The following is a 12,677-nucleotide window of genomic DNA, read 5'->3' on the forward strand; positions in this document are numbered from 1 at the left end:
AATTCACTTGGGTAAAAATCTTTTAAACAATAAACATCCTGAAAATGGGTAGAAGAAAATATTCAGCCCTTGTCACCAGTGAGAATTATTTAACTGGGTTTCCCTATCAAAATATTTGGGACATAACCAACTGTGTGAATGTTGTATGTGTATGAAGGAAAAGAATTCTAGCCCTATAAGTTAGGGTGGGACGTTACTTGACTTGATTGGGTGGCTCTGGGCAGCCCCAATGATGCTGAAGAGTAGGGGGAATTGCTGAAGAAATTGGGAGAGGTGCAGAAAAAAATGGGAGATGGCCAAAGCCAAAGTGTGCCTAGTTTGACTATGAAATATGGCGGTGCCTTTGGTGGACTGGCGGTTGCAGGGGTGGGGTGTGGCTGCTGTGGACTTCAGTTGACTAAGGATCCAGGGGGCCAGGTCCAGGATTGGCCGTGCAAAGCAAGAGCAGAGATACACGCATACTTAGGAATGCAGGCCGCTAGTGACACAAACCTGGTGGACGGAGTGTGGCACCCACTGCTACAAACAGGGAACACCACAGAAGACTAGCTAATGTTCCTGGAAGATGGGGTTGGGGGGTGTGTGGGGGGCACTAGCTACAGAGCACTTAATGAGTGGAAGAAAAATATTCTGGGTGAAACTGGAGGCTTGAACTTGTTACCTAGATTAGTTCAATAGTATTCAGTGGACGTATTTAGGTTAAAAGGCTATTTTCATTTGCCAGTGTTGCAGTCTGAATAGTTACAGAAATATTTATTGTAAAAGTAACACTTTATAAAAACAAAAACAGAACTGATTTAGATTAAAAGCTCCAAGGTGTATTGTTTCATAGGTGTTATTGCTATCTATACCTTCACCCCATTTATTAAACCATTTCAGGTAACTTCCAGTTTGTAAATTTACAGTGAGGTTATAGAGCCCAACCAGGATGGGACAGAATGGGTTCCAAGTTACGAGGGGACCGCAGGGCTCCTCAGTGATGTCTCCCGTGAAGCACCTGTGCACCACTGTTTCTTCCCACACGTCTGAATGTGACCTTTTGGCTTCTCTGGCTGTGGCTGGTTTAGTCTCCTGATACTAATTCTGTGCCGCTCTGTTGCCTAGGAGGTTGATCCAAGCTTTCAGGCCCCCTCTCTTGTAGGCCTCAATTACGTATTGTGAGGTTCAGGAGAGCTGGCCAATCTGAAGGCTGGGAATGCTTGCTTAAAGGAGGAATTGCCATTCCAGCATGAACTGCAGAAACTGTTTTCATTCTGGGGGTGGTGAGTCCTAGAAGATCATGGCCAAGAAGCAGATGTCTTAAGTGGCTTCCTCTGAGAGTTTATCCCCAAGAGGGAGCCATGTGGCCACCTGCCTTTTATCACATTTCTAATAGCTGCTCCATTTCCTCAAGGGCTGTTGTAAAATCATTTACTTGACTGTTACATAAGGTCTGTTGTTCTAGGAACTGGGCCCTCTCTTCTTCTTTTATCTTCAACTTTACCTTTAAGGCCTGCATGGAAAGACATTAAAAAAGACAAAAAACAAAAAACCACCAAACTCTGACTCATAGGAAAGACAATACCATAACCAGAACATTATGCTTCTGTTTGAGATACTGACAGACATTGTCTTTTCTATCTTAGGTTTATCTGTGTTGGTTTTAGGAATTGTCTCTCTCTACTACAGAGTCTGTTATGTCAACTGGAGCAATGAAATACTCTAGGATTCCGTGTAGTATCCCATGGTTCATCCAAGCAATCCAAAGTGGTCCAGACCCAAGAATCGGGGTTTCCTATTACAGGTTTCCCTGAGATATCAAGTTTCTACAGCATGGATTTCACACAGGTGTCAACTGTCAACCTGGAGCCACCTAGCGTGTTGCACACTGCCTCAAGCCCTGCAGATGTGAACATTTCTAAGAGTCTTTAGAACAGAAAATTAGTTGAAAAAAATGGTGAAATCAAATAAAGTCTTGGAATTTAGTTAATAGTAAGGCATCAATATTGGTTTCTTAGTCTTGACAAATACAGCATGATAATGTAAGATGTTAATATTAGGGGAGTTGAATTCTCCATTATCTTTACAACTTTTCTGCAATCTAAAATTATTACAAAATAGTTTATTAAAAATGAATAAAGAGGGCTTCCCTGGTGGCGCAGTGGTTGGGAGTCCGCCTGCCGATGCAGGGGACACGGGTTCGTGCCCCGGTCTGGCAAGATCCCACATGCTGTGGAGCGGCTGGGCCCGTGAGCCATGGCCACTGAGCCTGCACGTCCGGAGCCTGTGCTCCGCAACGGGAGAGGCCACAACGGTGATAGGCCCGCATACCACAAAAAAAAAAATGAATAAAGAGATAAATAAGAAAGAGCCCTCCACAGATCCACCTATTGTGGTAGGAAATGGTAATTTTGCCTTGCGGAGATGTCTGCCTCTCACCTGTAACTCCTCCATCTGCTTTTTGGCTGTTTCGTTAAAAAGCTTCAGCTCATCTTGCAAAGTTTCTAACAGCAGCTAAGAGAAAAGTACAAGGTAGTAACAAATCTTTATTGAAATGTGAGAACTTTCTTCATATAAACTAATCTCTTCATGGGAGTTGAATCAGATGATCGCTAATATCCCATCTGTTCAGTCACTGACTGAGTGTCCGCAAACGTGCCGGGTTCTCTCGTGGGCCTGGAAGAACTGAGTCCACAGCATGGACAGAGAACCCCACCTCCACGTGCTCTGTGCTACACAGGTAATATGAACGAAAGGCAGTAGCCACTAAAGGGGTGATAAATCGCCTGGGGGAGCTGAGGAAGGCTTCCATACCCAGTATTCTAGGATTCTAAGATGACAACTGATCTTCCTGGGGAATAGATCACAGAAGCTCAAAAGGCTTTAAGTGCAAACGATTGCCCTTTACTTCAGGGAGGGAAGCAAAGAGAAGGCAGATTTAATTCAGGCTGGACCTTTGTAAGACACAGTTCTCAGCAAAGGAATAAGGGGAGAAATTTGGTAAAGCAAAGAACAGAGAAACCAGAAAGCTGTCTCTACCGGTCCACCCTACTACGGGTTTTAAACTGGTACATTCTCAACTTAGACTCCCTCATGTTTGTAAGCACAAAGTCACCTTCCGAGTAAAATATGCTACTTTGAGTACACATCCACCACCCTCTTCCACTACCCTGGATAACCGAAGGCTGCTTTGTGGGCTTTGCCGAGCATACGGCAGAGACCTGCTTAGATCTGCAGGGCCTCACGCTCACGGGGCCTTCGCCCACTCACACCCACACCCTCACCATCGAGTCCATGTGATCCGTGGTGGAGTCCTGCCGTGCCGCCAGGGTCTCACTGCCTAAAACCAGTAAATACAACAAAGTCAGCCTTGCCTAGGGAACTGCAACTTAAAAGAAAATTAAAATTCCCTTAGAGGGAAACTTCTCTAAGCATCTGAAAACTCTCTCCCCTGAGTTTTCACCTTGGCAAGGTCACCCACGCCTGCCCTCCAGAGCTGGATTTTATCTCCCCTTCCTCTCTAGGTATGGATATGGCCAAAACTTCATCCTGCTTTCTCCTCAGCTCAGCGGAAAATTTGTCCAAAAGAAATGTATAGGTTGTATTTTTTGGGTTCGTTAACAATACACAAAACTATTTTTAAAAGCTTTTCAGGCCTTAAAAATTTTTATTATTTTCGGTAAAAACAGTGCATACACGTAGGAAATTAAAATCATCCAAAAACATATATGGTGACTATCAAGAATATATCCTAAAATGCACAGGTTAATGGCAGCATTCAAAGTCAGCACTCCTTAATTCAAACAAGCCTGGGCTCCTTCCCTGGGCATTCTCAGGCTCCTCAGTTCAGGCTCTCTTACAGTCCTGGGGTAACCCCTTCTTCCGCTTCCTCTCTGTGACAGACTCTGCCCTCTAGGGAAGGCTCAGAACAGGAATCACATTTTAAACACCGCGATTCTGCTAACTAGCCAGCTTTAGGAACCCTTTCAACAGTATTATCTCTCTCTCCACCTGTGAAGGTTACCTGTATGCTATATCCCTTGAAAGAAAGAAAATATTTCTGATGTATTTGCAAGATCATACCTGTCAGCACCAAACTAATGGTATAAAGTGTTCAGATAAGAAAGAGAGAATCCTCTCTGCACAACCATCTAAAACTCCTCTGGGCAGGCAAAGTCAACATCACAACAGAACAGAGTGGAGCTCCCCCAAATCTTCAGGGCTTTGCTAGGCAACCCCTGCATTGACTGGGTCAGCTGACACCATGCCAGACCCCGATGCACAGTCCAGAATCACCCAGGAAGGGGCACATGCACTGACTCCTTTGAAGGCAGTTGTGTGCCATCTCTTACCTGGGTTGAGGCCCTTGCTCTCCAAAATTGCCAGACAGCTGTCCTGAAACTTCTCCAGCAGCTCCACTTTTTGGGTCAAGTCCTTCAGCTCTCCCTGTAGGGGTGCCACACAGACAGGTAAGGCCTGCCCCATTCCTCAGGGGCAGCCACAGCGCAAGCCTGGCATCTTCTCCTGCGCTCAGGCACCTGGCGTGGCCCCTCAGGATTCCACATGCATCACCCAGTGCAGCTGATGGCAGGTCTGGTGGATCACTTACCTGAGTTTCAATCAACTTCTGGTGCAACTGCTTGTTGACGGCCTCTAAGAGCTGGTTCTTATCCTTGAGCTCTTCCTCTGATTTCTCTTTACTCAGTGGCTTATAGCTGTAATGATAATCGTACTTAGATGAAGTGGTGGAGGGGTTACGAGTATGGGCTATGGAGTCGGGTTGGTTTGAATCCTGGCATCACCACATAGTGGTATATGACCTTCAGGGAGTTGTGTAACCTCTCTGAGACTGTTTCCTCATTTCTAGAATTAATACACACATCTCATAATATTATTATCATGAAGGATAAGAGAGAATACATGTACAATTCTTAGCACAGCTACTGACACAAAACTTTTAATAAGTAATAGCCATAGCCCAAGCAGTCTTTAGGGAAAAAAATGGAGCTGGAGGAATCAGACTCCCTGACTTCAGACTATACTACAAAGCTACAGTAATCAAGACAGTATGGTACTGGCACAAAAACAGAAATATAGATCAATGGAACAGGATAGAAAGCCCAGAGATAAACCCATGCACCTATGGTCAACTCATCTACGACAAAGGAGGCAAGGATATACAATGGAGAAAAGACAGTCTCTTCAGTAAGTGGTGCTGGGAAAACTGGACAGCTACATGTAAAAGAATGAAATTAGAACACTCCCTAACACCATACACAAAAATAGACTCAAAATGTATTAGAGACCTAAATGTAAGACCAGGCACTATGAAACTCTTAGAGGAAAACATAGGAAGAACACTCTTTGACATAAATCACAGCAAGATCTTTTTTGATCCACCTCCTAGAGTAATGGAAATAAAAACAAAAATAAACAAATGGGACCTAATGAAACTTAAAAGCTTTTGCAAAGCAAAGGAAACTACAAACAAGATGAAAAGGCAATCTCAGAATGGGAGAAAATATGTGCAAACAAATCAATGGACAAAGGATTAATCTCCAAAATATATAAACAGCTCATGCAGCTCAATATCAAAAAAACAAACAACCCAATCAAAAAATGGGCAGAAGACCTAAATAGACATGTCTCCAAAGAAGACATACAGATGGCCAAGAAACACATGAAAAGCTGTGCAACATCACTAATTATTAGAAAAATGCAAATCAAAACTACAATGAGGTATCACCTCACACCAGTCAGAATGGGCATCATCAGAAAATCTACAAACAACAAATGCTGGAGAGGGTGTGGAGAAAAGGGGACCCTCTTGCACTGTTGGTGGGAATGTAAATTGATACAGCTGCTATGGAGAACAGTATGGAGGTTCCTTACAAAACTAAAAATAGAATTACCATATGACCCAGCAATCCCACTACTGGGCATATACCCAGAGAAAACCGTAATTCAAAAAGACACATGCACCCCAATGTTCACTGCAGCACCATTTACAATAGCAAGGACATGGAAGTGACCTAAATGCCCATCAACAGACGAATGGATAAAGAAGATGTGGTACATATATACAATGGAATATTACTCAGCCATAAAAAGGAACGAACTTGGGTCATTTGTAGAGACATGGGTGGATCTAGAGAATGTCACAGAGAGTGAATTAAGTCAGAAAGAGAGAAACAAATATCGTATATTAACACATATATGTGGAACCTAGAAAAATGGTACTGGTTTGCAGGGCAGAAATAGAGACACAGATGTAGAGAACAAGCATATGGACACCAAGGGGGAAAAGTGGTGGTGGTGGTGGTGGTGTGATGAATTGGGAGATTGGGTTTGACATATATACACTAATTTATATAAAATAGATAACTAATAAGAATCTGCTGTATAAAAAAATAAAATGCAAAAAATAAAAAAAAAGTAATAGCCATTATCATCATCAATATTAAGCCTTTTCAAAGTTCTGAGTCCTTGATAGTATTTTGTCTTCAGAACTTTTAAGTCATGCCCAAATAACAGATGTGGAATTAAAACCTATGTCTACAAACTTTTCAACTTATGTTATTTCTGTCTGCAGGACTGCAAAATGTCCAAGCAAGTCTCAAGCAGAGAAAGATGGATCCTTCTCCAGAATCTCAGCAGCAGCAGCAGCAGCAGAACACTCATCTCGAACTCACTAACCACACGCAGGCTCTCCCATCCTGAGGGCTTCCCGCTCCTGCCGATGGGCCATAGCTAGGTTGGGGCAGTGGTCCTGGCATGGAGCCCCCAAACTCTTGTCTGGTACTCAAGATGGTAGCATCACTGATTCTTGCCCTGACAGTGGTTCTCAAAATCGGCTGTGCCTCAGCCCTGAAAATACCATCTAGATTTCTGGGGTGGCATCAGACTCCAACACAGTAAAACAAGTCCTGTGAGTGATTCTGATGTGCAACCAGGATTGAGCTCCACTACCTTAAAACGGTGGCCAGGTTTCATCTACCCTGACGCTCACCTCTTCCTGATGTTCCTCCTGGTGGCAGTGTCTGTAGCTCTCAGCTGCCTAGAGAAGCAGAAACAAATCAGGATGTTAACTATTCTTACTGCGGTGATCATTTTGCAATATATATAAATATCAAATCATTATGTTGTACACCTGAAACTAACACAATGTTGTATGTCAACTATACCTCAATTAAAACAATAACAACAACAAAGAAATCAATCAGAGAATCACGGTACTGTTATTCCTTTTATTTTTTTTTTTGTATTTTTGTCCAGGCCATGTGCAGCATGCGGGAGTTTAGTTCCCTGACCAGGGATCGAACCCGCGCCCCCTGCAGTGGAAGCACAGAGTCTTAACCACTGGACTGCCAGGCAAGTCCCAGACAGCCCAAGCTTGAGAAGCTCTGAGGGCCCATGCACTTTTGTTTCAGCCCAGACTACTGAAAAAAGCTTATGAATAGGGCACGGGCTCCCCTCCTGACCACCTCAACAACCTGACAGACCTGCTTCGGCTCAAGACAGTGTGGCTACTTCATGTCAGCCTCACTCACACGGGAGCTGAACACCAGGTGGAGGGACACACATGCATACTACACTGGGTTGGACTGCTCAGAGCAGCAACCTAGGCTAACAACTAGGCCCCACCCGCCACGACTACCACTTAAGGCTGGTTTGACTGCACTGCTATTTGTACACTCAGAGCAAATGCTGAGAGAGGAAAGAATAGCTCTTATTGTAACCCTGGCTGTGCCTCTTCTGACCTGATCAACACAGAGGGTTCTGACAAACAGGTCAGCAACGCTGCACTGCTATAGGCCACTGACTACAGGCCAATCCTTCAGATACCCTGTGCTCTCAAAAGCCCTAATTCTTGGTACTGAGCAATTTCTAGCCCAATGTTCTAATTGGATACCGATGCTCTGACTCTCACCCATTGTCTCGTCTTGGTTTGATGATTTTTGTAACATCATTTTCTGAATCTCCTAAGTGAGGTCGGGAAACATCGACTTCTTTGGACCTAACAGGTAATAGGCTCTTAGAAGTGGCTCGAGTTTGTGCATCTGCAAAGGAAAACAAGAGGGTGGAATCCCACGCATCATGACCCAACAGTGCAACTCTATAAATTCGGAAGAATAAGACTTCTAGACCAATTGGGAATAGAAACCAAAATTCTTTAAATGTGACAGTACAGTGTGTTTGAGGGTAGCCAAAAGCTTGCTGATACAGCAAACTGAATGGCCAGAGGGTATAGATGTGAAAGTGGAGATTCATACAGCAAAGAGGATGAGAGGCAGTGTGGCCGTCAGCAAGGCAGAACACAGCTGAGTCCTTCGTCACACAGCAGTTGAAAGGAACTATGTCGTTCAGCTCCTAAGCACTCTGCCTGCTCTCCTAAGGCTACACTCAAGCTGCTTCAAGTTTCAGCAGTTGCTTAGTTGTTTAGTTGTTTTGACCAGACTGGCTCCCTAACTAGTACTCTAAGAGACATCTTTGTGCCCCAGCATCTAGGAGAGTATCTGGCATATTAACAGAGGTTCAAAACCTACTTATTGAATAAATAGAACACGTCACAGTTTCATGGGTTATTTCACAGACCATCTCTAAACTAGCTCCTCTATTCTTCTTTCCCTCTTCCATGCTGACTGCCTTTACCACCAGCCCTTTTTTTTTTTTTTTTTTTGCGGTACGCGGGCCCCTCACTGTTGCGGCCTCTCCCGTTGCAGAGCACAGGCTCCGGACGCCCAGGCTCAGTGGCCATGGCTTACGGGCCTAGCCACTCCGCAGCATGTGGGATCTTCCCGGACCGGGGCACAAACCCGTGTCCCCTGCATCGGCAGGCGGACTCTCAACCACTGCGCCACCAGGGAAGCCGCTACCACCAGCCCTTTTAAACTGTTTATCCACTGTTAAGTTTAGAGGCTCGTTAGGTTCCCTGTTTGGTATTCTGTTCTGATCCTGCTAGGCTACTGCCAGATAACCAGAGAAATGGCCCTGACATGACATTCTTCTTCGCCAGAGGTCCCCCTAGCCCTTATGCCAGCCCTCTACCACACACATCTTTCTACCACTTACATTTGATAGCAAATTCAAGTAACTTGTTCTGGAGTTAAGCACGCACCCCCAGCACATGCACAGGATTCTTCTAGTTTATACTAACTTTCACTTCGTTCATTGTAAAACGGCTCCTTTAAGCTTGACCTAAATTAAGAGCCATAACAATTAAATCAAGCTGAAGAAATGAGGTACAAAGCACTGGATCACAGGGATTAGGAAACTTTGTGTTTGATAAAGATTTATTTTGATGACTCTAGCTGCACAACAGTTTGGAATAAATATGATTTCTCAGGCTAACAAATTACTTCATTTATAGGTACACTCAATCGGCACTTACATCCTATTTTCCCCTTACCCACAAAACAAGTATTAAAAAGGTTCTTTCTGAGGTCTCTGTTGGAAGTAAAAGGTAACTTTGAGTGCATGAATTTACCTTCTCCTCTCTCAAGTATTAATAAGTTAACATACAATAAGAAATCTATCTCATGCAAAAAGGTGTCCATAGCAAATTGATCAAAATTAACACTCTTCATTGACTGGAATTGGTTTCAATAACCCATATTTGTGAGATCCTAAGAACTGCATCATAGGAAAAATTTAGCAGGATTTAACAAAGACCATCTCCTTAAAATGAGAGACGCGAAGGAGGGAACTGGATGGCTGGTGTCAAGGAAGGGAAGACTTGTTTTTCACCGTATATTGTTTCCCCACTTTGGATATTTCCTTATTTTGAATGTTACCTATTCAAAAACCTAAAAAACAACCAACCCATGCCTAAAATCTAAAATCCTGAGAGGCAGCCTAAAAATGTTAAACTACTGAAGTTACATATGATCATAAAGCTGGGACAAGGAAAAAAGCAAAGAGATGAAAACTTCCAACTTGGCTGGGGAGATGCCAGTCGCTCCCCACTGAACGAGAGACTGCTTTCTAAGGGAAAGGCAGCTAAGACTGGCTCCATTTCCTCCATCAACTCCTAGGTGTTGCTGATGCCAGAAATGCCACTCAGGTGTTCTGAAGCAACATAGGACAAACAGAACCCTTTGAAGCCTTTGAAGTAAAGCCCATTTACTTCAAAGGTCAATCCTGCTACTGCCCATCGGTCAACTGCATGGAGTCATCCGGGAAGGGATCTTAAATAGCTGCTTCAAAATCTCCTACCGCAGGTTCTGATGTTTGGAGCCTATTCTGTGCATCATCTCTAGATCAGGCAGCTCAGCAACTGCAGACTTTAGGAGATGACTTTCAGCCGCAAGCCCAGTAACACAAAGCAAATGGCAAAGCAATCAAACACGGCTTTTATTTTTATTTATTTATTTATTTAATTTTTTAGTTTTTGACCACGCAGGGCATCTTGTGGGATCTTAGTTCCCCGACCAGGGATGGAACCCAGGCCCTTGGCAGTGAAGGTGCGGAGTCCTAACCACTGAACCGCCAGGAAGTCCCAAACATTGCTTTTAACCATCTCTCTTCTCCCAAGATTCTCGAATACTAGTTAGGCCTGACCCTTCTCTCTCACTTCACTCAACAAATGTTTACTGAGAATGTACTATATAAGAGACACTGTGCCGTTACAAATGGGAACCAGACACAGTGTGAACCCTAGTGCTCCCTAAGTATCCTGCTTTTCATATGACTCTCTTCTCTTCTCCCTGACAATAAACCCAGTCCTTCCAGATAGCTCGTCTGGAAATAAAACAGGTAAATGTTTAAAAAGGGATTCCTAGCTTAATGGAAATAATATTGTAGAATAATCAACAACTTAAAACTACTTGGTGAATGCAGCAGAGTTCGGTTTGGGGAAGCAGGGGTATGGGTCAAGTCTAAATTCCCACCATGTGGCCCTTCCCCTAACTCCCATCATAAGCCTAGACAGCCCGGTTCTAGGGGAGTTAGAGTAGGATGTCAGAGCCGATAGAACCCCCTCCCTTGCCGGAGCCCTCCACTCCCATCCACCGATTTGATCCCCCATACTCCTGGCTTGACCACCCGGGGCCAGTTCGCAATGCCCGGGGGCAGGGGCGGCGTGGACACCCACCTGCGGACAGGCCGCTGCTCAGCACAGAGGGGGGCTGCAGGGTGTACACTGTCTTGACCACGCTGGTCATCGTAACGAGGCGGCACGGCTGGGGCCTGGAAGGTACAAGGCGAATGTTACCCAGGAGTGAGCCAGGGTGCCCGAGCAGGCGGAGGGCCCCAGAAGAGCGCGACTCGGCAGAGAGAAAATCCTCCATTCTCAGCCCATCCCATCGGCCTCCCACATCCAGCCCAGTCTCCCGCCCCAGGAGAGCCGAACCCAGACGCCTGCTGCTCCTGCCCGCAGGCCTCGTCGCTCAGCTTCTAAAGACGCTCGGCAATAACTGCCGTACCGCAGACCGGGTCTGCCGCCTGGGTTTCAAACGGAAACTTCCGGTGGCCGGGCAAGAGGGCTGCGACGCGCTCTCTGTAGGCGGCCATGTTGTACGGAATGCACTGCCGTGGGCGACGCCTTCGGGGGCTGCCATGCTGTACGGAAGATCCGAATCGAGGCACGAGCGCGAGCTTCCTCGCGGTGGATGTGGAATCCCCCAGGTCCGGGCGGGGGAGGGGAGTGATGCGCTTTGCCGGCCTAAATGGAGCTGTGAGTCATTGGCGTCTTATTCCGGCCTTGGGACGCAAACGCGGTCACGTTTAGAGTCCATGTCACAATCTTTCTCTTTATTTGGTCTGTGATTGTTAGGGATGGTGCATGATACCGGATAGCCAGGAACACAGAGAGGGATGGGCAGGAAACTACACGTTACGGGGTGGAGAGTGGCAGGCGAGGTTTGGAGAGGGTCTGTGAGCTGAAATACCTGCAACACCTACCCTCAGTCCTAACTTTAATAAGACTTATCCAGAATTTAAGCGGAGATTCAAAGCTACTCCTAGGGAACAGGGCAGGGTTCTTAAACAGTGCACTAATTCATTTCGCTCAACAACTATTTATTGAGCACCTGCTATGTGCCAGACCACAATTCTAAGTGGGCAGATGGGATGAGGGCAGCAAATATCAGCACTAACCTGGGTTCTGCCCTCTGGGAGTTTACAATCCAGGAAACAGCAAACAAATAGTCACACAAACTTGTGAACTGTATCTCAGTTAAGTGGGAAAAAACCCAAATAAATATATATTCATCAACTATAGTAAAACTATGAAGGGAAAGTACAACGTGCTATGAGAGAAAAGCAGGGAAACCTAGTTTAAATTGCAGAGTCATTTTTTTTTGGCTGCGTTGGGTCTTCGCTGCTGCACGTGGGCTTTCTCTAGTTGTAGCGAGTAGGGGCTACTCTTCCTTGAGGTGTGTGGGCTTCTCATTGCGGGGGCTTCTCTTGTTGTGGAGCACGGGCTCTAGGTGCGCGGGCTTCAGTAGTCATGGCATGCGGGCTCAGTAGTTGTAGCACACAGGCTTAGTTGCTCCGAGACATGTGGACCAGGGATCAAACCCGTGTCCCCTGCATTGGCAGGCAGATTCTTAACCACTGTGCCACCAGGGAAGTACCAGGGAAGACATCTTAAGTGATGTTTGACTAACAAAAATGAGTAGGAGTTAATCAAATGAGCAATGGGAAAGAGGAGAGCAATGCAAAATCCCAAGGTAGGAATGGGCTTTTTCTAGAGGGAC

At 45.3% G+C, this 12,677-nt stretch overlaps 1 protein-coding gene across 2 annotated transcripts; it reads right to left on the reverse strand.

Moving 5' to 3' along the window:
• Window positions 1–726: 726 nt before the first annotated feature.
• KNSTRN (kinetochore localized astrin (SPAG5) binding protein) lies at window positions 727–11,428 on the reverse strand. 2 transcript variants are annotated; one of them, XM_022587469.2, is made up of 9 exons: window positions 11,330–11,428; window positions 11,072–11,166; window positions 7,910–8,039; window positions 6,989–7,036; window positions 4,589–4,694; window positions 4,332–4,425; window positions 3,264–3,319; window positions 2,419–2,493; window positions 727–1,492 (listed from the first exon to the last, which is right to left on the reverse strand). In XM_022587469.2, exons 2-9 carry the CDS (start codon window positions 11,139–11,141, stop codon window positions 1,361–1,363), a joined length of 711 nt encoding a protein of 236 aa, XP_022443177.1. In that variant the 5' UTR covers window positions 11,142–11,166; window positions 11,330–11,428; the 3' UTR covers window positions 727–1,360. The 2 variants fall into 2 exon arrangements, with proteins under 2 accessions (XP_022443177.1, XP_022443176.1); XM_022587468.3 differs by lacking the exon at window positions 11,330–11,428 and having other exon boundaries at window positions 11,072–11,295.
• Between the last annotated feature and the right edge of the window lie 1,249 nt (window positions 11,429–12,677).

This window comes from Delphinapterus leucas, chromosome 2, assembly GCF_059928025.1.
Source record: "Delphinapterus leucas isolate spDelLeu-1000000601 "Yukka" chromosome 2, BTC_Dleu_Yukka2, whole genome shotgun sequence".
Lineage (NCBI taxonomy): Eukaryota > Metazoa > Chordata > Mammalia > Artiodactyla > Monodontidae > Delphinapterus > Delphinapterus leucas.